Below are 26,814 nucleotides of genomic sequence, written 5' to 3' on the forward strand. Positions count from 1 at the left end.
CGAGCTGCCTTAGAACAAGGCTGGTAGGTGCATGGGAACTGTCAGCTCCTTGAAGGTGCAGAAAAGAGGGGATTAGGTAGCACCACAAACACCAGAGGGAGGGCAACAGTGCCAAAGCAAATACTCCCTCCTACTGCACTCCTCATGCTGCTCCAACAGCTGAAACTAAAAGCATTTAGTGCTGGCCTGAAAGCAGTATGGATGCAGACTAATGAGCTGGCGAATATCTCTGTGTGTATTTTGCATCTGCAGACCTTCTCCAGTGTTAACTGTACGGTTTATTTAAGGAATAAAGGGACAGGCATGTCTGTGAGCTAGTAATGACCTGAATGTCATAGTTCACCTGAAATATTTTCAGTGGTAGTCCTTCTAATTGGATATTTTAGATGACAGTGATTGTAAGCTAAGAGTCAAACTTTTCTGCCCTGCTCAGCTCTGGCAGACATCAAGCTGCACTGTCTGCTTGAACTCCCACAGCAGTGCAGCACCAGAGCAGCCCTGTGGTGCCATGGCTCTGTGTCTTCCCCTTCCCCCAGATGCTGGGCAGTGCAGTGGGGTGACCAGGTGAGAAGGGGCAAGTGGGGCCAGCTTCTTCCCTGGGTTTCAAAGTGAGCAGCAGCTCCTCCAGGCAGAGGCATTCCTTGGAATGATCCTTTGTCCAGACTGAGCTTGGGGAACCTGAGCAGCCAATCTTGGTAGTGTTGGAAGTATCTGATAAGAGATGCTTTATCAAGACACTTCTGTATTTTTCCAAATTTGAAATTTTTACTAAATATTTCTTTACTAGTAGCTTTAGTGGCTGAATAGAATTATTCTGTAATTTTTTAACAAATACACAACTAAACATATCACCCACATTTGAATAAATTAATGGTAATGTCATGTCATTCTTCAAATTGCATTTTGTGCAGGATGCCTCCTAATGACAGTTTAAAAGAGCAAGTGATTTGCATTGCAATGTTCTGCCTCCTTAATGATAATGCACTTATGTAATCTAGTGTTAATGTTAGGTTTCTACTGACATTTACATGAACAGGTACAGTGAATAATTATTTACATACATTATATAAGAGCATTTAAAATCTTGGTTTACACAGTGACATTTGCTGATTAATAGATTAGACAAAATCATGTGTAAATGAGTGCAAATTGATAGTTTGCATACACAATGTAAACTTGACTCTCAACTCTGTAGCCCACAGTAACATTACCTTTGCTCCACTGCACAGCAGTTGGATGACTGTCACCCCTCCAAGGACCAGATTTAGTCCAGAGAAAGTTTCCAACTACCTGCATAGTCACCTCTGAGAACAAAACATGAACTGCAGAGCACCCCATATTCTTGGGTGGTTTGCCTCCTCTGAACATCTGAAATGCTTCATACAGCGAGATGAGTGTGATGCCTACCTGGCCCTCACACCTCAAACTCATCCAAAAGCTCTAGCAATGCTGCACAGAAGATGCTCCACAGAGAGAATTAATAGAAAGTCCTGAGATGATGTTCAAGGTAAATTCTCAGGGCTTACCAGAGTAACCTAAATCTGTATTTTTGTATCCAGCATTTGAGTGTGGCTAAATGTCTTAGGAGCTCTGACAAAATGAGCCACATCCCAACAGCCAGAGTTATGGAATAGCCTGGGTTAGGAGGGGCCTTCAATATCATCTAGTTCCAACCTCATACATGTGGTACATCTCCCTCTCATGCACACTTTTGCCTGCTCTGACCATTCCTGAGAAAACTAAAACCCTCTTCAGCACCAGTAGGCTCCAAAAGGCCCCCAAAATATCATGGCACCTTTTCAAAGAAAAGGATTGTGAAGCATCACTCAAGGAAATGTTCCTCTGGCTCCTGAGGACCTTAAGCACCTCTGCCCCATGTGACTGAATGCAGACCTGCATCACTCTGAGAGCTGGGGGCAAGCACCAGCAGAACACTCAAGATCTCTCCGTGGTGAGAGCTGCTGTGCTCTGCCAAACACAGAGGGAGGAGTGCCTGAAGACAATTCTCATGAGCATGTCCTTCTGGCCTCAGCAGCATTGCACACATTGGACAAGGTCTCCTTCCCCTGGCATGCTTGCTGTATAATTGTATTCCTATTGGAGTCTCACTGACTGACTGCTAATTTGTGTTTAAACAAGTTGTGCAGATCTGTCTGAAGCAATGAACACCGTAAGCAGGGTGCCCTTCAGGCTCAAGTGAATGTTTTTGGGGGATTTCTGTTGATAAAGGTCTTGATGTCAGGGGGGTAGGGTTTCCGCCTCCCTACTCAGTTAATAATTTCTACTAAATTGGTTTTGTCAGTGAAGATATATATATTCTGAAAGACAAGAAGAAATGTATTTTACCAAGCTAAAGTTAAGTTTTGTAGCTGCAGCAATTTATAACTTCAAGTGTGCTACTCAGATTCCTTTTCTTTTCTCCAGATCCTTCTGACAGTGGAAATGCAATAAAGGTAATTTAGCCAGGTGGGGAAGTGACACAGTTTTTCCACAGTGAAACTTTTCCAGGGAAAGCTTTTGTGAAGTAGCATTGGAAAAGATACCGACAGAAGCTTCCACTTAGTCCCTTTCATGTCACAAAATACATTTTAAAAATACAATGATTTGATACTGCCCTGGAGCACTTGCCTAATAAAAAGAAAACCAGGGCTTAATTGAAGATTATATAGAACAGATTAAAAAAAAGGGACAGAGCTGTGCACCTCAGATGACTACCCCAGTTTTTGCCTTTCTGCAGACCTTCCCTTCCTAAGAAAAGTATTTTTAAATATGGAGAGTCCACTTATCAAAAGAAAGGAAGTAATCCAGTTCATTGGTATTTGTCAGATTTTGAAAAGACATGGTGTAGCTGACTCCTGAAATTATTATTAAAATCTTTACAGAACACTATACAAATAATTATCCTCAATATTCACACTTTCCATGTTAAGCTTTGGAAAGTCTCTGATAATATTAGCTACTCTGTATTAGCTGTAGTAGCTAATACTCTGTATTAGCTACTAACCATGTAAGCCAGTACAAACAGGGGACATTGTTATTGTATCTGTACTAGAGCCAAAGCATTGTAATGAAGATTTTAAGATCCAGTGGAAAGTATGTGCAATGTGATGACAGTTTTAGGAACCTTTTGTGTTATTTTTAGATGAATTCCTAATATCGCTGTGACCTATCTATTGCAGGCACAGATCAAAAATCACTTTAATCTTTTATCAAGCAAATATCATAAATGCCCATAAACTTTCCCATCATGTCCCCAAACTCTAAAATTTGTATCATCAAAAAACTAGGACAATTTAAAAAATACAATGACTTACCTAACATCACACTAATTTGAGTGAATAGAAATGAAGGGAGAAGAAATGTAGCCCAGAAGAAAACTACTACAGGAAGGGATTGTGCAAAGACTAGTAGAAAGATGACAAAAGCCACTTCAGAAAGCAGAAATCAGCAGCACAATAAGAAATGAGCCACATGAGCCACAAATATTTTGTATGGAAGACATAAAGCAAAATGTTATAAATGTCTCAACAGATAACAAAGCTAGAATGAATATTTAAAAAGACTGTTTTAACAAAATGCATTCAAAATCACACATGCTGTCTCTGTTTGCTTGTTAGTAAGAAAAATCCTCTCTAAGGAGCATGTTGATAGAGGTCTAGGTAGCTTTGCTCACCGTTCTGTGCCAACATAGCAAGGTCACTTACAAGCTGTATTTATTCAGCTTCTCCATTGTTACTAAACTCCTGTACACACAGAGGGTTCAAATAAACCTAATAAACCCCTAAAATTATGTGGAAAGTTAAACTCCATTAAAATAATCATCATTTCATTGATAAAATGCCTCATCTATAGCACAGTGTAAATTATACTGTATAAAACCCAAACAACTCATAACTCCTAGTGAAAATGGAAGAATCTCTAATGAAAATATAAGACGAAGAGCATATTTAGAAACAATCTCTACTGAAACATATCTTAATTAACCAGACTTCCTAGGAAGAAGTGTTTAGAATGAATGAACAAATGAGCTAGGTAGACTGAGAACAGACAAAGCTGCAGCCTCAGGAGATGAGAGGTTCTCCCTTCCTTAGCTGCCAGAATAAAGTGGCACAATGAACAGGAATACACCCCTGAGGAATACAAAAGAGAACCCTTATACATTTATTATTATTTAGCTAACTACAACTCAGATGACAGCAGTTTCTTTTTCTTCTGTAGATTTCTTCCTTCTACTGGGATGCCAGAGGAAGGACAGCATTCCAGTAGCCAGGCATGAGTGAACACAAGCAATAACCATTGGTACCCATTCTTTCAATCAAAAATTCTGCTCTGCCCTACAAAATAAAGACTGGTACTAGTTATTTAGCCAACCACAAAGAAAAAGATGACCAGGAATGACAGAAAACATTTTATGGAGTAATGAGATTTTTCCTTGATCTAATCTTCTCTTAAGATCCCGCATCATGTGAAAAAAGACAAACAGGTCTTTGTTTTAACATGAGGAAAAAGGGATTCCTAAGATTACCTGATGGCCATATTGTGAGATGCAGTTCCCAAAGCTCTCCGACCCAGTATACACAAGGCAAAGGAAAGTGTCACGAGAGGAGAATCCTCATCACTGTCCAGGTGCTACAAAGTTTGGAGATTAGCACATTACTCTTAAGTGCAAACATCACATTTAAAAGCACCACAAATAGTGACATTCATTACATTTACATGTAGCTGGACCTGCACACCAAAACATTCTTTGCAATTAAACAGACCAAGAAGGAAGACCATCACCATCAGAGGATTTTTGCAAAATGCAAGCTTGTTTTGGCTGGAAACAGAAGATTCCATTCTCAGGTAGTGAGATCCCAAGGAAAAGGAGCTTTGGTGGTGGTGATGTTTTATTGTGGGGTTTTGGTTTGTTTCCACTCCTCCCAGATCTGACATTCTAAACTGGAGGAAGTTCCTTGTTGTTGGGAGACACTGCAATTGGAGACAGCCAAAACCTTTTTCATGGACCACAGTTCCTATGAAACCTTACCACAGATTTCAGAAGTACAATATCTTTGGAAAAGTTCAGAGGCACACACTTTCAGTGAATAACAGTATCTATCTAAATGGCTGATGACACTGACTGCCCATTTTAACAAGCACTCAGAATACTGCATTTATGTTTACTAGCTCAGGAGAAGTCTTCTAATGAAATTTTCACCAAAAAAATTTGCTACCAAGCAGGAGGAAAAAACCGGAACAACACTTCATGCATGTTAATCTTCAGGAGGATACATATTATTTCAGTCCATGCAATGAGTGATTTCTTAGAGCTTTCTTTGACTCTAAAACTGAAGCCAATTATAATGGAGAATGTAGCTTCTTCTATAAAATATATTGATTTTCTGGGTTATGTGTACAGTGAACTTGGGTTTTTTATCCCACTTCCTACATGAACTGTGCTTCTCTACAGTCAGTGAATAAAAAAACAAAGGTAAAACATGTTACAAAAAGATAAATGCGCGTGTGTGGCATCAGTGCAGGCATTAATTTGCCTTTTGAAGTCTAACTTACTTGTTTCAAGTCTATTGACATCCCTAAATCTATAACTGAATTTGAAAATCTAAGGCAGAGCACAAATGGAAAGGCATCAATTAACAGTGGCTTTCCCCACACTGTGCAATTCTTTGTGTGTCAGAACTTGGGAGCTGAGACATGGAGATGAGAAAGAAAAGAAGTGAAGTATTCCTAGTAGGAGGAGATGGTGTTTTGGAAATGTCTCATATGACAATTTGATGAAAACATTATCAATATAATGATATGCAGGGGAACTGGTGGAATGGTACTCAGCATCACAGACATGAGAAGGAACCAAAGTGGAGCAGAAATATTTGGTGATGTTTCAGGAAAGATTCAGTGATGTCACACAAGCTAAGGTCAGTAATGGGATGTGCATTCTGTGATCCTGAGTGGAAAAAATGCACAAATACAGCACATCGTGGCCAGGAAAGAGACACTTCTCCACTTCTGCCACTATCAGCAATAATCAGAAAAATAGATGGAGACAATATGCTTGTTTGAAACTGTACTCTCCCTCTGGGCTATTCTGAGTATTCCATGGAAATACAGTAGTGCATTTCTGACAAACAACTGCTGACCATCAGTAATCTCAGTGGCTCAGAGCATGCAAATGCACAGCTGCACATCTGCCCTTGACCTTCTAGAGCTGCAGTGGTGGCACACGGTTCTGTAGTGTGGTTCATGTTGGAGTCACGAGCTGTCAGAGGTGACCTGTGCCAGCAGGGAGTGTGCCATGCACTCCCTTGCCATCCTGCAACTGTACACAAATAGAAGCAAACTTCTGAAAGGGATTCACAGACATCACAGACATTTGGCAAATGTACCAATCACTGGCAACACTGAAGGAACTGTGATGCTCTGATGACATTGTCTGAATGGAGCCTGCCCTAGCAGTACTTCTGTGAGCACTTGATACATCTGTGCTTTCTAGAGCTGACAAAATTAACATTATTGGAAATTTGCACAGAAAATAATTGGTTCTGTATTCAAAGACTGATGCTCCTTAAGACTCCAGTTTCTGAACACAGGTATTTTCCAAAATACGTTTTTTCCATTCCACAAAACCTGTTTTCCTTTTACATTAAAATTAAAAGCTTATATGAAATAAATTTTATTCTACTAATCCTGAGCAAGTAGAAGAGTAGTCACGCATCATTTCACTTATATCCCAAGAATTAAAACTAATACTGCTAAAAAAATATATAAATAAAATTGACACATACCTCCACCCTTTTCCTGGCACAGAACTGAATCCAGTCCAGATAAACACTGCAGAAGCTAGCTCTTGTTATTCCCTGGAGACATGGAACATAATCTTCATCTATGTTAACATTAAACATTGCAAGGTCTCGCTCAATATAATGCCACTTTGCATAAGGCTGCAGTATCTTTTGGATGGATTCATCTTTTATCCACTCCTGGATTTTGGGAGAACTTGCTGTAAAGTATATTATACTCTGTTGACAAAATGTGCAAATGTTAGTCACTCTGATTTCTGATTAAAGCAGACATATTTTACACAGAAGAGAATAAGCCAACTAGGACCCTATTAAGAATTGTAATAGTATATCTATTTCTTACATTTTACTGCTTGGCATCATTATTGCTTCACAAAGTGTTCAAGTTAAAAAGATGACAATAATTGATATTGATAGCAGGCAACAGAAAAAAAATTAGTATTTTTAATATCTTTCTGCCTTCCATAAAAATCCATACAATGACAGGAATAGAGAGTTCCAGCAGTGCAGTCAAACATGTCGTATTAGTGGGATTCTAGAGTCTATGACTGAGAAGGTGATATCAATAATAGTTTAGGCATGTTTTGAAAAAACAGTAGTAAACAGTCCCATCCTCAAAGTAGGGCACGTGTTTTCCCTCAGCAGACTTATTGTTTTCTGGGGATGATGCTTTCCTAATTCTTGATTAGCCACAAGGTGAGACATGACCAATGTGTATGACACAAGTCTTTTATTTGTCAATGCAGCAGGTAAAGAATAATAGATTTTTTTTTTACGTGTTGAGTTAAAAAGCTGATAACTGATGTAACTGAGTTTGCTTTTAAAGCACTGAAGGGGGAGGAGCATTCAGCAGGGGCTCTTTAACCAAATACATAAATGTTAGAAAGCAGCAACACCCATATCTCATTTTTGTGCCCGAGTCTCTAAGTTTTTCTAACCACTCTGTCTGGACACATTAAAATAATAATAAATAAAAAAGCAATTAAAAAATTCCATACAAACACAACTTAGAGCATATTTTCAAAAGAATATGAAACTTAAGAAGTTCCAGTGTGTTCTATCAGCAGGAAAGTCCCATTATAATGTTCTATAATATTAGAGTTGGATACCAAAGCAAACGAGGAGCAAGTATACATGGCTGAAGATGATGTAGTTCTACTTTACCCAGTCAATGGAAATAGTACTAAGCAAATAAATGTATAAAATTAATATATGATGGATTACAGAGGACAGAAGTGCTACCAGCCCTTTGAAAAACCCCAGATACTCTCCATAGTTTGTTTTTCAAATTGTCAAATTTTTCAAAAGTAAGAGGAGAATCAAGCTTCAGAGGAAAAAGACAAGTCAGACAGATACGGACAGGATGGACCCTTAATTTCTTGGCATGTGAAGAACAACACACTCCTTAAAAAATATTCATGCAGAAACAATAGGAGCTGAAAACACAGCATTCAGTGAATACACAGACTTCTTGAATACTAAAAGATGTTTAAATAAGAATATATTGAGAAGAGATGGAAGAGGCACAAGGGAAAAATATCACAGTAGTTGGGCAGGAAATTATTTCAAAATATATGCAGAAGGGCTACAGAAGCTGACCCACTTTGTTTGTGGGGAATAAAAATCCTTCCAAAAAAGAAATGTATGCATATCTAGGCTGTCAATGAAACTGCAAATGAAATAAATATGATTTAGGAATAAGATTCTCAGTGCAACTCATTGTTTAAAGGACCAATACAGTAATTATTCTTGAAGGATAGAAGAACTAAAACAAAGCACACATTCTCTTTGTTGATTTTTGAGATAGAGTTTGCTTTTTTTATTATCCTCATCTGTGTTTACAAAGCTGATTCAGTTGGGAAAAAAATCAGACTTGCAATCAGACACAGAAACAACAAAATCTTCTCTCACCTAATTAAATTCTGTTTTGGTAACTCTTACAAGGTATGTTTTATGCACAAGTACATCCTCAGCTATATGGCATTTCTGAAACAACATGGTAAATATTTACAACATTGTAAGCTACAGAGAATAAACCAGAAACACTCCAAATGCTCAATGTAATGGAAGTGCAGTTCCTGCAGAAACTCCAGCCTAAGTGATTTTTGAGTTTGTGTTTTATGCGACCTGAATACTGCCTTATCTATAGTTCTTCTTACAATTACTTTCACACTGTTAAAAAGAAAGTGTGAAGGACTTTTAGAATGTTCACAGTGAAACTGCACAGGATCTTGATCTGCATTTCCCCAGAAGAAAGAGCTGGAGAAGGAATGAATTCTCACCTCTGTGTCTGATACTGTTTATTTGGAGGCAAGCATTAAATAAACAGGAAAAAAGCTGATCTAATACATATTATAATCTTCTCACTTTCCAAGGCTGTATTAAAGATTTTACCAAACCTTTTTAAAGCCCCTGTTTATGGAAAAAAAACTAATTACTTTAAAAATACAAGGAGAAAATATCCAGGTAACTTTCTTTTGGGAAGTGACATTCTAGAGAAGGGATTTCCTGAGTGCACCCTCCCTTCACTAAAGGGAGCCCCACCTGAGGCTAATACTGAGGGAGCCAACAGGTTATTATTATCTTCTTTTGTCCTTCCCTAAAAGGAGAAGTAGATTAAAAAGATGGACAGCCTGAGAACGAAGACTGACCTTTCTGAGAATGAAGCTCTGTCAGTGCAATATAATAATACTGGCTCAACTAAACCCACCAAGAAGAGATTTGATTTTCATGCTTTCACAGCCATCAGTAGTGCACATGAACTCTGCCTAGAGCGGAGATGAAGCCACAGCACATCTCAGTGATGTGGAGAGCATTTAACCCACTCCCTTCTACTCCAAACAGGATCAACTAACCACACCTCTATCCCATGGGATGGGAGTTTGTCTAAGCCATCTTACCTATGTCAGCTGCTGCTCAGGTGTGTCCAGGACCAGAAGCTCTAAACCACCTTTCAGTTAAGTTTTTACATCCCATGTGGCAAACTTCACACTTCCCACAAATCCTCCATATATTGGAGGATTTTAAGGCACAAAACCAGTTCCAGTATAAAAAGCAAAATTATTCAATGCTTTGAACTAATAAGATGCTGATTTGATTGCAGCTTAGACTAGGATTTTTTCAATCTCATACCCCATCAAAAGCTGAGTCATTTGCCAGCTTGCACCAGTTTATGTTCCAGTTATTCAGGTTACCTTTTAAAGTAAAGCAAACCAACTCTAGCAACAGACTCATTAAAGAAGAGTTGGTTTTTTGTTTTGGTTTTTTTTAGCTTAGTTACATTGCTTTAAAACAATTTATAGCCACAAACACCACTTCTAAAATGAAAAAAATCATGGTCACATGCAGTTTTATTTCTAACTAGTTTATTAAACAAAGCAGGTTGGTTACCAGGCTGTACTGCCTACAAAATTATTTAAGAAATCCCAGAAGCAATCAACTGCATGATCAAAGCAGCTTTGTAAAGCAACGAGTTTGTTTTTACTACATTGGTTCATTTGCAAAAAATGGTGATTAACTTATTTACAACAGGTCTCTCTCTGAAGCTGACAGAGTTTTACAATTGTGGAGATGTAAGTAAAAAGGAGTTGTCAAGGGTGGTTTGGAGCTTTAGCAATTGGCTTCATGGCAGTTCCAGTGGCATAGCAAGCAGCACTTGGCTCCTGCTGTTTCAGTAGAAGACTATAAAGCCCAACAAATTCTTTGTTTTCTGGATTGGGAATTGTGGCAGAGGATGAAGATGTCTTGCTAGACTATAAGGTTCAATCATTTTGACAAATTAGTATCTGTGTGGTTATTGTGATCTTAATAACAATGCAATAATAGAAGTGGTGTAAATGAACTGATGTGTAAGCAATGTAATGAACCAATGTCAAACGTGTTGTGATATATGTGTAAAACAGAAGGTAAGTAGGGAGTTTGTACTACTAAAAAAGTACATTTGAGAAACAGCTCTTCAGAAGTTCCCCAAGAACTTTATGCTTGTTAACACCTTTCTTTTCTTTTCCAAAAAAAAAAAAAAAAAAGGAAACGTTGTCATCTTATTTCAAAAGTCCACACCCTCTTGGTGATTTCTCATGGGCATCTCCTCAAAGCACTGACTCCTGCACAGCACAGCCAACACACTCCAACTCTCTTCACAGCACAGCCAACACACTCCAACGCTCTCCTCACCCAGCTAACCCAGCTTATTGGACACAGCTGTGGCCTATTAAGGGCAGGCCTGTTCCTGATCTTTGGTGATTAATCTTTGGTGATTGACAGCTGCAACTCCTCAGGTGTGAGACTACCTTCTACACTATCTTTATTTTCTTACATTCTATCCCTCCACAAGGAAACAGCGGAAAGGCCAAGGCAAGAAGAAATAACAAACTGTTACTGAAGTGTTGTAAAAACTTAAGAGCATAAGTAAGAACACTTTGTCTGATTTTATCCCTACAGGATGGTAGCTGACCTTCTTGATCTCCACTGAAGCATCCCTGCCATTTTCTGTACTAACTGTAAGTATAAGTGATCAGAATTAAATTTAGCAAAGGGAGACATGAATTAATTATCCCTATTCCAGTGGAAGGCGTCCCTGCCACAGGGGGAGGGCTGGAACCAGATGATCTTAAGATCAAACCAAATGATTCTATGGTTCTATGATCTAACATCAAGACTGTAGAGCAGATGGATAAACATAAAGCAAAAAACTTCAAATGCTCTTTCTTCCATAGACAAACAGCGTTCTGTTTGACAAGCCTGCCCAGGAAACAAAGTGCACTTGAGCAGAGAGTTTACCTTGATGTAGTATCTGATAAGGATCCTGCGCAGATCGAACACCTGCAGCATGGTGGCGGCGTTGTTGTCGATGATGCTGTATCCCTCCAGGATGTACTGGCTCCGCGTGATCTCCCACGTCAGCCAGCGCAGGTTGAAGGCTGCATTGCACGACAGCAGGTGGGGCAAGTGCCCGGGCTTGCAACAGCAGCAGCCCTCGTTGTCTTCATCTCCTTCTGTTATAGCTTCCACCTCTCTCTGCTGGCAGTATGTCCCTTGGCAGAGAGAAAAAGAGAGTGTGCTGCCAGTTGTTGGGGAAGGAGGAAACAAAGGAGGCCTTGCAAGCTCACATCCAAAGTATGTTCGAAGGATACGCACTTACAAAGATCTGAGAGAATGAGCTACGGCAACAAACCCGACGTGAGCCACATGCAGCAGCAAATAAAGGGCTGTACATTACTCATTCACTACCATCACCTATAAGGCCAAAAGGGCCTGATCTAATGTTCTAGTTCTAATGGGTTCTAAACTGACCTAAACTACAGACCACAGTTTCTACCTCCATAAAAACTTGCCAAGAAGCAATTCTAAAGAGTCTTGCTCCATGAGGAACATTAAGCAAGCTGATCCAAGTCTCAGTCTGTAGCAGGCTCCAGGCCTGCTAGGGCCCCGTGGAGGGAAGAGGCTTAAAGACAGGAAATGCCATGTCACAGTGAAATAGCAAGAAGCCCCTCTCTTCTGCCTTTTGGACCCCAGCTTATCTCTCTGTAACCCCATAGGTCACTTTCCTTTAACCTCTGCTATTGGAAAATTTTGGATCCCCCTATACCCTATATAATGGGCTGGTTTAGCCCATTCTGGTCAGAAGAGCTGTCACTGGAACCCTTCACAGACCCCCAGTAAAGCCATCGCTGTGGAACTCCAGAGCAGCCTTCTCCTCTCTCTGTGTCTGCTGGCCAGCCTGCGGTGCCTTAGCAAGCAAAAGAGCTGAACTCAAAGAGCTGATAATCACTAAAGAGCTGATATCCCTTAAGCTTGCTAAGGTAGCCAGCAGCTGAGAGCTGCTTGGGTTTCGGGCAGTCTGTCCCTGCAAGAGGACTGAGCTACCGTGCAGCCTGCTCGGGGCAAACCTGCTCTCAGCAGGAGGCCAGGACATCAGTCTGCTTATTCAACTAACATACTGGACCCAAAGAAAGATTTTAGTGTGTCAGAGCACTTGTAAAATCTGGGTTTTAGCAAACTATCTTGGAAAGCAGGTTCCAAAAATAACATCTACTGGGTTGTTCTCTCTCCCACTGGAGTAAAAGCTACTCTGGATCAAACATCTCTAATGAACAGCACTAGTGGCAGTACATCACAAGAACAGAACAGCTTTCTAATTAGTCCATTACACAGGCTTTAGATCAAAGAAGAACAAATTTTTCTAAAAAGGACATATTACCTCAAAAAGAAGTCATGAGGCAGATGCAGAAGCAATAATGCAGACTCTGCATTTCAGCCTGTGCTGTGCTCACTAGATGGTCAAGCTGAGCCCTTGTGGATTTGAAATCTATGAATGCAGTTTCTATACTATGTAGGGCACTACTAATAAAAACTGAGGCAGATGCCCATGTGCTCCCCCCAGTACTCTCAAAATACGTAAGTTTTATGTTCTTGATCTATGCTTCTTTTTAAAATTTACTCTCCATAGGCTGCTGCAGAACTTAGTCCCCACTGAGTTTGAACATAAACCATCTTTCAAGGGCATCGGCATCTCCTGTGATGCAAGTTACACATCTTGCACAGGCCTTCTGCCAGAGGTTCAGTATCACCCCACAGACTGCTGACTCCATCAACTGCTAAACAGACTCAACAGGAGAGGAAGATGTGAGACAGCTCCCTCCCCACAGGACCAACAGACCTGGTGTGTCACTGTAAATGGGAGAAGAATTTGGCTGTGTTCATACCTGAACATTCAGCCAGGAAAGAACAAAGTGCCAGCTTCAATTCCCTGCAGTCTGCCAGCAGCACCCAAAAGAGAGCCTGGAGCAGGGCAGCATCCCAAAGGCCTTTCTGTGGAGCATGATGACAACTGCCCCCAACTGTCTGCTCCAGTCCCATCACAACGCTCTGGTCAACAACCTGTGACCAACCTTCAGTTTGTATCAACAGAAGTAGCATCTAGAATATTCCTTTCTCCTCACTAACAAAAACCTTTCAAAACACAACAAAATATGCTGAAGTATGGGTTATCACTTCTTTTTTGGCCTGTGCATCTGCTAAAATGTGTGCAGCAAGCAAAACATACAAGTAAAAAAGAACAGAAAAATCCAAAGGAAAAAAAACCAGGATCGTAGCCCTCAGAGATGGAGGGAAAAGATTCAGGATATTCCAGGTATTTTCTGTTCAGTTTGCCATGAATGAAAATTTGCACTGTGAACCCAGTGTTGCTCACACACTGATATGCATTCCTCCTTAGACTTCAGGGATATAAAATACGAAAAATTCTTAAAAGTCTTCAGGTCATCCAAATATAAACATCTTGCCTTTCAATACTGCCAAGTACAAAACATAACCTATTAGGCTGACATTTCCAGTTGGACTGGACATGAACTCGACTACTTCTGCTTCATATTTCACAGATTTCTACATGAATTAACACTTACTGCTCAACAGCAAAAAACCAAGAACTGCTCTGGGTCAGCAGATGCTTCTGTGAAATCAAGTCAGAAGACGTAGTACTCAAACTGAAGTAGGGAAAACATTCCTTTGTACATTGCTTGAAAAGAGTAAAACAAATGCTCCATGCTGTTATGTTTATTTTTGAAAGTTTAAAGGTCTTTCAGTATTACACTGATTTTAAGAGAAGATCCATCTTCATCCCAGGTGCAAAAATAAGTATTGCCAAATGTTTGCAAGTGATGGAGAATGAAAAACACAATAAACAATTGTCCTGATCCCTCTACAACAATGGGATGTAAAGATGCTTTTTCCCAGTCTATGTAAATATTTGTATGTTTTTTTTTCTTTTGGTATGGAAATATCAAATTTTATTTCTATGGAAGGCTTTACTCTCTCTACTACCTCTTTCAACAAATGCTGAATATTATTACTGCAGTTTCTGTAATTACTAGTTTTATTAGGAGACATATTGTGTAAAATACAGGGCCAAGGAGGCTGGCAAGGCAAAGAAAAGGTGAATTCAAGAGACCCTCAATGTTTAAAGGAAACTGTCTTTACATACATAGCAAATAGAAGATGATGCCAGAACATTATTTGCATTCTTAGCTAATTCTACAGGTTAAAATGCCTCCAAGTTGTCTTTGCTAGGTAATTTTAATCAGCCAGAGTTAAAATTATACTACAGGGGATGCAATCAATGTTGAACTTGAGGAGCAAGAGTCATTCAAAGAAGAACTGTGTATTACAAAAGCTATGGGAAACAACTAAAGGAGCTCATGTGGTTGTTTTATGGATTTATTCCAAAGAATGAAATCAAGGGTTGTGCTCTTTAACATCTGGCAAACAAGCCCTTGATTAACAAAAGATGTTTGATGGACTTGGGCACTACCACCTTGGGGATTTGGTGTCCTCACTGCTTGTGGAGCATCTGGGGTATGCCTCTTCATTTTAAAGGTGTAACCTGAGGCATGGCCAGTGCTCTGACAAAACACCAAATCCTCATTCCTGCTGATTAGTATTTCCAAACAACATCTAGTAAAAGAACTCAAGCCCACAAAGACAACATTCAGGCTTGATGCTTAAACACGTGTTGGTTCCCTCCTAATTCCTGCAGTCAGTTCTGGAACAGCTGCCAGTAATTTCCTCTCATCTTTAATGGAGCCTTGCTTTAGTCCTCAATGCACTGGCTGGACTTCAATGCCAGATTGGCATTTTACTGTAAAATTTCATTTACCAGTGCATACATCAATCCTTTTTGGTTCATTACTCCAGACACTGGTACCACAGAGACTGAGAGCACGTGCTCAGCTTTACAGCAGTTGAGCCAGAAGGGACAGGACACAGTAAATGAAGTCAAGCATTTGTGTCTTTTACAGAATGCTGGCCCTGGACTTTTTTGTATGTGCTATAAGCTGATGATTTAAATGACAATTTTTATATTACTTCTCAAGAAATTAGCAAGTTCAAGCAACTCTGAGAGAATTATTCATAAAACCAAAGAGCAGGGAACAGAACATGCACTTCACTTCTGCAATATAATTAAGTGTAGTACCATTAAATATTAAAATACAGGAAAATGTTTTCAGTAGTAATTAGTAATTTCAAAATCTGAGGGAAAACATTTTTTTACACTTCTTTCTGCAGTAGAAGGAAAATAATCTCATGCACTTCACTCAAGTTTAGTCATTCACTCTGACCCTTGCTAGTATAGATGTGACCAATTCATTTGTAAGATATCTAACGTTGGAGAGGTGCCACAAGTCCATCAATGTAAAAAAAATGTGCCAGCTGAACAAAGCAAGGTCAGCCTATGTGAGCTCAGGAGAAAGCCAGGGTGAGAACTTGGAGCTCTTTGTATTTTCCTGACGCATCAGGATTTGAGGACAGACTTGTGCTCTGCCAGAACAATTTGACCTAAATGGAAATGAGAAAACTGAAACTGAAGACTAATCTTGCTTCAAAAGGATAAAATACACCTAACTGAATGATCACCCAGCCTTCTAGAATTAAAGGCTGAAACCACAGTGTGCTTTTGAATTAAATTTTGAAAACTCAGGGAGTGAAAAGCATTTTCCAGGATCTGAGAGGCCAGAAAGAAAAATCCATTACACAGCCACATATTAGAAGTGTCCTAGGATCAGTTTTAATTTCCATAAAACACTTCAGTTTTACAACATATCAGGAACAGGGACTAATTATTGTGGCTGAAGGTAGCAAGAGATTGAGCACTGAAGACTGCTGACAAATAAGCAAGGTGCAAATCTACACAGAAAGGGCTCATGCCCAGGGTAACTCCTTTCCTAAGCCATGCAGAGGTCTCCTCACAGATGACTCCAGAAAAACACCTGGTTGCCCACCCTTTGTTTGGCAAAACCAAGCACAAGAATGTCTTACCAATAAATGCATTACAGTAGAATTATCTGGCCCTGCTTCAACAAGCTTATGCTGCAAATCCAAGTATTCCCCAATTCTGATGGATAAGGCTCCTTCTCAACCAGCATTTCTTTTCTGTTCAGGATAGCAGTTTAACAAGCAATAAGTTATCAGAGAAAAAAAAGCACAGTGAGCATAATTATGGCCATTGGAAGACCATCCTCTACTGAAACACACATCAGATATGGCTCTGGAAACACAAAAAACCAAATACATCAAAGAGGAGTGAACTGAGCTCACAAGTGGAAAATCATGAACCTCTGATTTAGACACATTCTGTAAACCTGCAACTTTTTAGCTCCTTCCTGCTCTTTTGCTTGTGGAACTGGGATAAAGAACAGTAATTTATAGGTTCTGATAGTCTCTGCTTGTTTCAAATAAAAAATTCAGGACTTAAAAAACAGTATCAATTCCTCCAACATCAAAGCTGTTAGGTATAAAACTGTGGTTTGGCTTTCAGCTGCATCAGGTGCTTGTATGTCTGAAGAACAATCTGGTTTTCAAACCAGGTCAGTTGCTGCAATAACAGGCATCCTCTTTCCTCAGAAACCTTTTCTTTTCTTGGCCCATGAGGCACACTAAGGAAGGCCACATAGAGGTAGCATTCTCCAAAGATGTTTGTTGTTAGACTTGCAGATATGAAATACCACAAAAACCTCTCGTGTCACATCTTCTGCAGTGCAATGCAGGAGGCAATATTTTGGTTTTGGCAAAGATATTTTGTCAGTAAAAAGGGGCTGCACTGCATTTAGCATTTTCCTTCTTTCCAGAAGTCTTCTCCAGTGCACCCATAAACACACATAAAATTATGAAAGGAAAAAAAAGGAAAAAAGACATCAAATATTTATTCCAGTACATGCTACAGAAACTGTTCTAAGCCTGTTTGAAATTTATAGACAGCTTCCATTGTTGGAGCATCATTGTACACCTAGAAAGGCTTATACATCACAGATTTCATGCATTTAACATAAAGTATCCTCTTCCTGTTTCATGCTATTCTTCCCAATTAAATCACCAAGATTAAAGAAACCCCTTTGCATCCTTTCTGTCCACGTTTCTAGTATTTCCAAGAATTGTGTCTCTCAGTTTTTGTTCTTTCCCACTAACACTGCACTTTTGATTTTTAACCTTTTCTCCCAAGGGATGTGTCAAAAAATGCTGGTTTTCTCTGAACTCTTTATAATTTATCAATACCTTTTAATATTCTGGTACATACATTGAATATACATCAAGTGTGGTCTCAGGAAAACCATGAACATGGGCACTTTTATTTCCCAACAGCAAGAGGTGATTTGTAAAAAAATAAAAGTTGTAACCACTCTTTAAATAAAGAATGATTCTTCCTAGGACTACAGAGCCTTCAGAAACAAAAGTCAAACAGAAATAAATATTCCTTACACTGGTAATGCACTTGCTACTGTAATAAAACTATGCACACATGCTGCAGAAATGAGGAACTGTCCTTATTAGACATCAGTACCATGCCTAAAGCACACAGCCTGCGCTGGCTGCTCTCCTACACCATTTTGTGTGAGAAATAAGCACAGAGAGCCCCACGGGCAGTCCCATCCTGCTGCCACAGCTGCCTGCCACTGCGTACAACTACATCTGTGTCTGCTCTGTGCTTCGAGCCTTGATCCATCTAATGAAGCTCCAAGTGAAGCATGAATATTGCACGTGCAACATGCAGTAACAAAAAAAAAGATCACAGCAAAGATTTAGAAGTTCATTAAATGACTGAAGAATACTGTGCAGGAGTTAGAAAACAGCTCTTGAAGACTTCAGCAACACCATCAGTAAGTCATTTCTACTCATGAAATGCTAAATGAATATTTCCCAAAAGACACTCTGTAGACACAGAGACTAAACAGGAAAATATTTTAAACCTCCCTTGTTCTACAGGGAACTCATGAGAGGGAGATATTCTGACATTGTTTCTGCTTGTTCCCTGACTGTGGGTTTTCCCATCTCTTCCTCTCAAATTAAATGATATGTTATGTATTTCTTCTGGCAGGCTGCTTTTAGCATTCTGCTGTGGTCTAACACACCCAGCAGAGTTAAGTTACTGAAGGGCTCAATTCCCTCACACCACTGTGCAGCTCCTTGGAAGTGTTCCCCTAGTTTCAGCTCATTTCTACCTTCTCCTTGCTGTCCACAAGGGAGGAGCTGGGCATTTCCTGTCAATGCCTGGAGGTCTCCAGCCTCCCAGCCTCCCTCTGCTTCATGCTCAGGATGAATGACACAAAGGAGGCACACCCCTTCTCTGTCCACAGAATGGGAGAGTGAAAAACTAATTCATCCAAGGTGTTTAATACAAACAGGACTAAAGACAGATGAAAGGAATCTCAGATTTGCTGACTCTCTTCTTTCAGTCTGCACCTTCTTAGGCTGCCTGCAGGCATTTGGTTGGGTTTGTTTTCTCATTTAAAAGCTGAGACAAATGCTCCTATTACAAACAGTTAGAAAAGCAACTGGATCAGTCACTTACAATGCCAAGCCTCAATTAGGATAGACTGCAAACTGGGGGGGCAGCAAGTACCTCCTCCTACATTTAAATTCAGAAGGCTCTGTGACCCTTTCTTAGGGCACTACCAGTACTGCCAGCACAGCCTTTCAGCTGCCTCCACAGGCATAGGAAAACAGAAGGCATAGGAGAAACAGGCATAGGAAAATCCAGAGCTCCACAATGCAAATATTGCTTTTGGTTTAGTCATAAACATAAAACAGTCACAGAGAACACTGTTGTGATTCACTCATTTCCAAAGCAAACACAGATTTCCTATTTAAGTAACAGCAGATTTTTGGGGCCCTCAATTAAAATTACTTGTTTGAAATTGAAATGAAGCAGCCAAAGCTCAGAAATTACAGATTACAAGTTCCTCCTCTAGCCCTTTTCTCCCCCTTGTGGGAGACCATTCCGTACAATGAAAGGAATTAGGGTCCCTTGTAAAAAACAGTGTGTGACCAGACAACTAAAAATAGGAATGCAGGATGCCCAAAGCAGAGTCTGGTGCTTAATAGCTGCCATTTGACTTTGTAAACCATCCATTCTTCCAGGGCAGTTCCATACACTTCTGCAGAAAAAAATCCTACTGTATTCAGTATTCAGGCTGTATTCACCAGCCCTTTGCAAGATTTGAAATGGGGAAGAACATGCCCAGTCCACACAGGAGATGTCTCCTGGTGCTGATTGATGGAAACCTGCTCTACCTTCCTGCCCCTGCTGGCAGCAATCCTGTTCAAGGGAAGGAGCAAAGAATGCCTTCCAAGGCAGAATTTCAGTCTCAGCTTTCACACAACTTCCTTTGAACAGCCTTGGTACATCCCCTTGAGAAATTCTGCATTCAGGCCAGCCCCTCTGGCTCCTTTCACTCAGACTAGTGGCTGAGTGTCCAGGCACCACTGTGGTCTGCAGCCCCACCAGAGCAGCCCAGCTCCTTGCTGGCAGAAGGACCAAACCACAGACATGAAGGGCACAGTTCTGCAGCACAGTTTATCCAAAGCACACCTGCCCTCATGGGTTACCTGGAGACACAAACAACCCTCTGGTGGCAGCACATCACCCCAAGAAGTCTCCACTGGGCACACAGCAGGTTACCTGCTCACACTTTTGCGTCCATGAGGCTCTTGTTACCGTTTCCATCAGATCCAAGCATACTTATCTGGCTTGTGCTTGGTTCCCCTCTGGGTTCCTTGGCTTCTCCCGCTCCATCCTTAGGCAGGCTTGTAATTTGTGTGATTTCTCTGGCACTCATTCCACACAGTCCAGTGAGGTTCAGCTCTCACAGGCCACAGCACATGCTACATGTTTGAGCAGGTTTTATCTCAGGTAAGTTCCTTTATTCAACCCTACACAGCTTCTCTGTTCCAGGCCAAACAACAGAATAGCAACACACACTCCTAGTTTCTGTTCCCATAACAACTCCTCTACCACACACTCTGAAGACCAGAGAAAACTTCCTTACATACGATGTCTGTGAGGACAAAAAATAACCACAAATTTTTTCTTATTCTTGAAACAGGATTATCAAGTGGGTTCAGAGAAGAGAGACAGTCCATTTTTCTCCTATTTCCTACTACTTCCTCTTCTAGTATTGAGCAGTCTCTTCCCCTAGTGATACTTTGAGGGTAAGGAGGCATAGGGGACTAGATTTGTACTGAGGATGAGATAATCTAGGTGAAACCACCATTTCCCCATTCCTCTCCATCTCCAGTAACTGGCATTACTTTCCAGTTCAGTTTGCTGCTGCTCTCTTGGTCCAGACCCATCCAAGACTCAGGTAAGAAAGAGGTGCTGCTTTGCAGGATGCCAGCCTCCCCAAGAGGAGTGCAAGAAAGACTGGGAAAAAGGATATTCCTCTTGAGAACTCAGCTGGTTCTCAGCAGCAGTCTGTGAAAGACATGAGAGGCTGTGGGGCTCAGCCCCAGCTGAATTTAAAGACCTGTTGCAGCTGGCAGACATACTGGATCTATTCACAAAGTAAAACAGTATTAACTACAGTAAATTAACACTGAACAGCATTAGACAATCTGCATGGAAAGGTCAATTTTCAGACACATTTAATTACTTAAACTGTGATTTTAGGGAATACAGAGATACCTCGACAGGTGGCACACTGCAATTTTTGAGTTCTGCTCTCAGATCCAAGTGCCAAATGTCATTTGCTGGCTGTGAATGATCCTGGCTCAACGTCAAAGAAAGTCTTCCCAAACCACTTTGCAACTATCCAGTTGTTCCCCACTCAACTTCCAGTTCATTATGCCTGTCTGCTAGGCCCTGATCTTTTTATCCAGCTAGCACATGGCTTGAGCATCCTCTCATATGCTTTCATCTGTTTCCAACATTGACGTTACTTCTACTGCCTGGTGACAGTGATGATAGAGAGGGACCCCGAGTAAGGGACAACTGCACAAGGAAAAATAAAAACCACCTCACAAAACTCCAGTAATTTAACTGGGAAGGAGATTTCTTTCTTTCTGTTTGTTTCAAGTCCCACACTGAACTATTTTAACACAAAATGATCAGCAAAGATAAATTCTATTAGTTAGTCTGCAAGTACTTATCCCTGACACAGCAGCACCACTGCTCACCTTGGGGACACCGAAGGAGAAGATGAATACAAGAATACTTGCACAGATCTCTTGGAAGTTGAAGTAAGCCTAAGAACCACATGTGCATGACCATGTATTCCTCAACAATCATCATAAACAACAAGAAATTATAAGGCTGATAAACAAATGATCTTTCTTCCTTTCCAGTTGTTTTTCCTCACAATTTGCACCGGTTCTGAATAGGCATTTCATGAGGTACTACAATACCAAGCTGTTTCAGGCATTTACGGTTTTCTTTCCACATAACTTCGCTGAGGACACAAGAGTGTTATCTTCATCCCCACTACACAGGAAGGAAAGTGAACGTAAAGCATTCACCACAACCTGTTCAGCTTCCTACATGGAGTCTGTCACAGAGTCAAGACTTGAGCCCACACATGTTATTTCCTAGTCTAATCCTCCCACATTTAAGTGCATTCAAAGAGCCAGTCTGTCGCTTATTTTCTCACACTCAACCTTGTTGAAAAGTCACCTTGATTATACTCTGCTGTTCTAGTGTGACAGAGACCATCCCAGCACTGGTTTCTTGCATAGTTTGACATAGGATATTTTCCATTGAAGGAGTCTTATTTTGGTTTTGGGTCTTTTGTTTGTTTGTTTCTCAAAGACAAGGTGTTTCAGGTTGAAAAATTTTAAGAACAACTCAAATTTTCATAGTTATGGAGGAAAATAAATAATCTGAGAAAGTAACTAAGCATTACTCAAAAGATCTGTGAACCAAGCAAACCACTCAACAAGCCTTCTTCTGGAAGTCTTATGATGCTGCAGAACATGGCTCCAAATTTCTTAACATCTAGATTTCAAAACAACATTCATATAATGACACAAAGAAGTATCAAGCTTTCAGACAGACAAGCATCTGTAGAAAGAGAAAGGTCCTCAAACTCTCGGTCCTACTGTAGAATTGTGATAGATTAAAAAGACAGACAGGATTCATTGCTGGTTTTGTTGCTATTGAAATCATCACGGATCCTTACCTCGAAATTCGAGCCCTCTGAGCTGAAAGGTGACAAGGCCATTTCCAATTTCAATCAAGTGCACAAAGGCATTTAAATAATCTGATGCCAGAATAAAACAGTCTCCTGTGTTGTAGTTTCCCCAGCGGCCCAGGATCAAATCTCCACAAAGAGACTCTTGCAGAGATCTTGTCAGATGCTCGTAAAAAATGGAGTTGAGATTATTGTCATCATTTCCTACAACCAGAGCAGCACACATTTGTAAAAAAAAATTATACAACGCCATTCAGCATTACATTTTATGTTCTTTTTCATTCCTACTTAAATCTGCTTCCTCTAGCTAGGTGATATCTTCCTGATGCTTTACACAATCTACATTTCTTAGGTAGTCCTTCAAAAAATCAGGTTAATATGAGCAATATTGTAGATAGAAGATCACATTAGTGATAACACGTATTTCAGACTCAATCAAATAACCTCCATGATTTACAACAGTAAGAATTTCTTCACTCCACTAAAAATCTCTGCAATGCTAAGTTAATGTCTATATACTATTCCTAATGTAAAGAAACAAAAAAAATCATTACTACTTTACATCATTATAACTACTTTACATGTAGTTAAATTTGAATGTTTTTTCAGAGATTTTCAAATACTTTGGTCATAGAGACACCAATAATTTTGTTGGGATTTTTTTCCTTCTAGTCCTCCAGGAATTTTTCAAGGCTTTGTCCATGAAGAATCTGTTAGTACTCAAGATAAGGATACTCATTTTAAAAGATTTTACTGAGTTTACTGAGTAAGCATGAAACATGCATCACCAGAATTGCTACCAATTTAAAAATAGTAGCTGTTCAATTGCACATGGCTTGGACCAAATGCCCAGGTGAACAACACCCCATCACAATCTAGAAGTGTAATCTCTTAAAGATCTATGGCCTTTAACTGGATGAAAAGGAGCACTTTATGATGGCGATTTGTGAAAAGGACTGAAACCTTCACAAATGCTACCATGGTGCCACACAAGCCAACATGGTATTGCCCTGTGCTTTTACTCTTTAAGACAATATATGCTTGACAACAGAACTGCTTTTCTCTTCTGTAGTGCACCAGTGTCCCACCTTCAATAGTCTTAAAATGCTGGTGCACAAACACATTTACAAACCAACATTTGGTAGGTGTATTTGTATGCATGGGAGTGTATGTGGATACTGATGTAGAGGCAGTCATGCATTTTTTTGTTTGTACATATTTGGGAGGAGATCTTACATGGAGGAGAAAAAACCCATAAGATGAGGCTTGCAGAGGCTATGGCTTCCTGTACAAATTGCTCCTTGACACCAGAGGAGGGGAGGGCCTGCAACTACACTGCTTTTTGTGCCCATGGCCATTACACACCCAGCCCTGGTAGGTCTGTCTGTGTGTGCCCATGTCCATGCAGACACACTCACCTGTGCACTTTCAGGAGTGTATTTGGTCAAAATTTAAGCAAGTCAAGAAATGAGTCTTTTAAGCATACACAAAAGGAATGCTTTTCTTGTGCTACAGGGTTTAAAACATAATTCACTTATTAGCATACATAATAATGCTAAAGGTCACTGCTATGAGGTGACAAAATGGCCTTAGGAAAAATCTTAGCTCCCTGCCTTAAATGAGAAATAATTAAAAACCACCATTCGTGCTTCAAACTATTAATACCTATCTTGCCTCCTTGGACAACCTGGATTACATAAATTTCTGCTTGAAGACATGTATTTATTCATGTTACTGATGTAATGGATAAGGACAAAAGGGATGGGGGGGGTAAACCAGCAATAATTTAAATGTAAATGTCCAACTTCCCAATACAACCCCTGCCATCTCAGAGGCAAGATAAAATTTGCCACAGAACACGTATACAGAACGTTGGAAGAACACATATATGAAACCTTGGTCTCTCTCATTGGGATGGGATTTCAGCACGAGACACTGGGATCAGTTCGCCCCAAAAAGGGCTCTGTCCCACCAGGCACTGAAGAGTGTCAGCTGATGTACCACACGTTCTCTGTGTCCACTGAGGTGCCAAAAACTGCTCTCACTTCCCAGTCTCACAGGAACCACTCAGTGTGGCCTGGGAAGTTGCTTTGCATGGCCATGAATTGGTGCTCATTTAATGCACAGATAACCAGCAGAGCAGCCCACCATCTTTCCTACTTCTTCCTCTTGCAAGTTTTCCAACTTCTGCCCCCTCTCAGAAAGGTTTCTCTCCAGGCAAGAGGAGATACCTGTCAGCCCAAACTGCTCAGTGGTAGGGCCACCACTAACTTGCTGCTTTTTTCCCAAAACCTTTCCCTGCCCACAGCTGACCTCTGAGTCTAGCTAGGGTGCCTGATGCATATTCCACACAAACACCAATATTATAATTAACCAAGCAATTGGCAGCCGAGCAGTTCTCTGTCTGATCAGCTACACATAACTGAGCAGTAAATTTACTCATCACATGACTCAAACTGGTGCTCTGCTAAATTTAAAATGCTCTGGTTTGTACACACAACATTCAAACCCTTTGCATCTCTTCAGCTTTCCCAGCAAAGCCTCACCACTGCAAGTACATCACATTTTGCAAATCAAGCAAGACACACGAACTCCCAAGCCATACCTGCATCCTTTTCGATCTGAATTGCCAGTCTGGTGTTGGAATGGTCTGATCTTTTGGTGCTGGAAATAAAGACATATTTACAGCTAGTTCTTTTTTTTTAAATAAACAATTCTCACAATAAACACTTTTTTCCTTTAACACATCTCTTCATTTTGTGTTGATATAATTAGGCAGTTCACAGTAATCCATGCATCAGGCATATATGGTTATTTCAGGTCAGTACTGCTATTGATATTGTAGCTTATCAGCACACTCCTTCTGCCAGTTTTCCTTCTTGTGGGGCACAGTCCATTCAGAATTTGGCATCTGATACAACACTATGTACTTCACTAATTGAACTGGCTCTGAAATAGAAATAGATCAGCCAGGTGCCACCAAAACAGTGAATAGAAAGAATATTTAATCAGACTTTCTTTCCTTCTAAGCCTTAAGGAAAACAGCTGAACTAAAGGAGTTTTCTTTGGGTGAAAATGTTTCTATGGGTGTTTACCATCTATGGAAAAAAAAACATTACAAAAATACTTTACTTAGTTTCACATTTAGCTAGGCAGCAACAGGAGAGTGCCTGGTCATTCTTATTGCTTGAAAAAGGGTAAATTAGAGGACCTTAGTTCATACAGGCACTAACCCTGTCACCCTTATGAATGGCACATTCCCTATTCAGTATTTTCACTGCAGCAGTGGAATATAAACAACACAGGAAAAATTATTACAAAAGAGAAAGCAACTAAAAAGGTAGATTGGATTGAGCTTTTACTACTAACTGTAACAAAAGACACCATTAAAGTCAGAAAATAAGGAATGAGTAAATCAATGTGGGCCAGCATGTGTTAAACAGAAGAGAATGATTGTTATGGTGAGTAGGGATATTCAACACCAAGTGCAAAGCATCTGCCAAGTACCATGGGGTACTTGGGATAAAAGTGGAACTCTGGCTAATAAAAATATTACAGTAAACACCAATTTCCCTGAAATAGTGCTCTGGCATGGGTATATAAGGATTTCAGGACACTTCATTGAAAATATTGCCTCAAAAGTTTTGCCCTGAATCACTAGCCTTAACAGAAGACCTATCTATCAAATATGATAAATGATCAAATATGTAAATATGATCTCTGATTCCTTGGAAAATGAGATTAAAGCAAAACCAGGAAAAGGCCCAAACAGCAGTCAGCATTTGGTCACGTGTGACAGTGGCAAGCGCCCCGTGTACCAAAGCCTGCAAGCACAAGGGGAGAAAAGCCACAGCACCACTTTCTCTGGCAATGGATGGGATCCAAGGGAGACACCCGGGGTGTCCCTCATGGTGTCCTTGGTGGAGCTGCAGTGAGATTGGCATGGCTGGGTGGCACTGGCTGGGGTCTGGCTCACGGTGGGGAACACAGGGCCCAGAGGAGATTTTGAACAGGCTGGAATTGGCCAGTCAACCTGCACAGCCTGAATTTAACTACTCACTGTG

The 26,814-nt window shown here is 40.3% G+C and overlaps 1 protein-coding gene across 1 annotated transcript in view; it reads right to left on the minus strand.

Moving 5' to 3' along the window:
• The window catches only part of PCNX2 (pecanex 2), a 151,371-nt gene that overhangs the window by 16,086 nt on the left and 108,471 nt on the right, over positions 1–26,814 (minus strand). Inside the window, 5 exon segments of the mRNA XM_054514349.1 lie at positions 4,526–4,629; positions 6,783–7,016; positions 11,577–11,830; positions 22,739–22,954; positions 25,356–25,414. Coding sequence (XP_054370324.1) covers positions 4,526–4,629; positions 6,783–7,016; positions 11,577–11,830; positions 22,739–22,954; positions 25,356–25,414 — 867 coding nt within the window.

This window comes from Molothrus ater, chromosome 3 (assembly GCF_012460135.2).
Source record: "Molothrus ater isolate BHLD 08-10-18 breed brown headed cowbird chromosome 3, BPBGC_Mater_1.1, whole genome shotgun sequence".
NCBI classification, from domain to species: Eukaryota; Metazoa; Chordata; class Aves; order Passeriformes; family Icteridae; genus Molothrus; species Molothrus ater.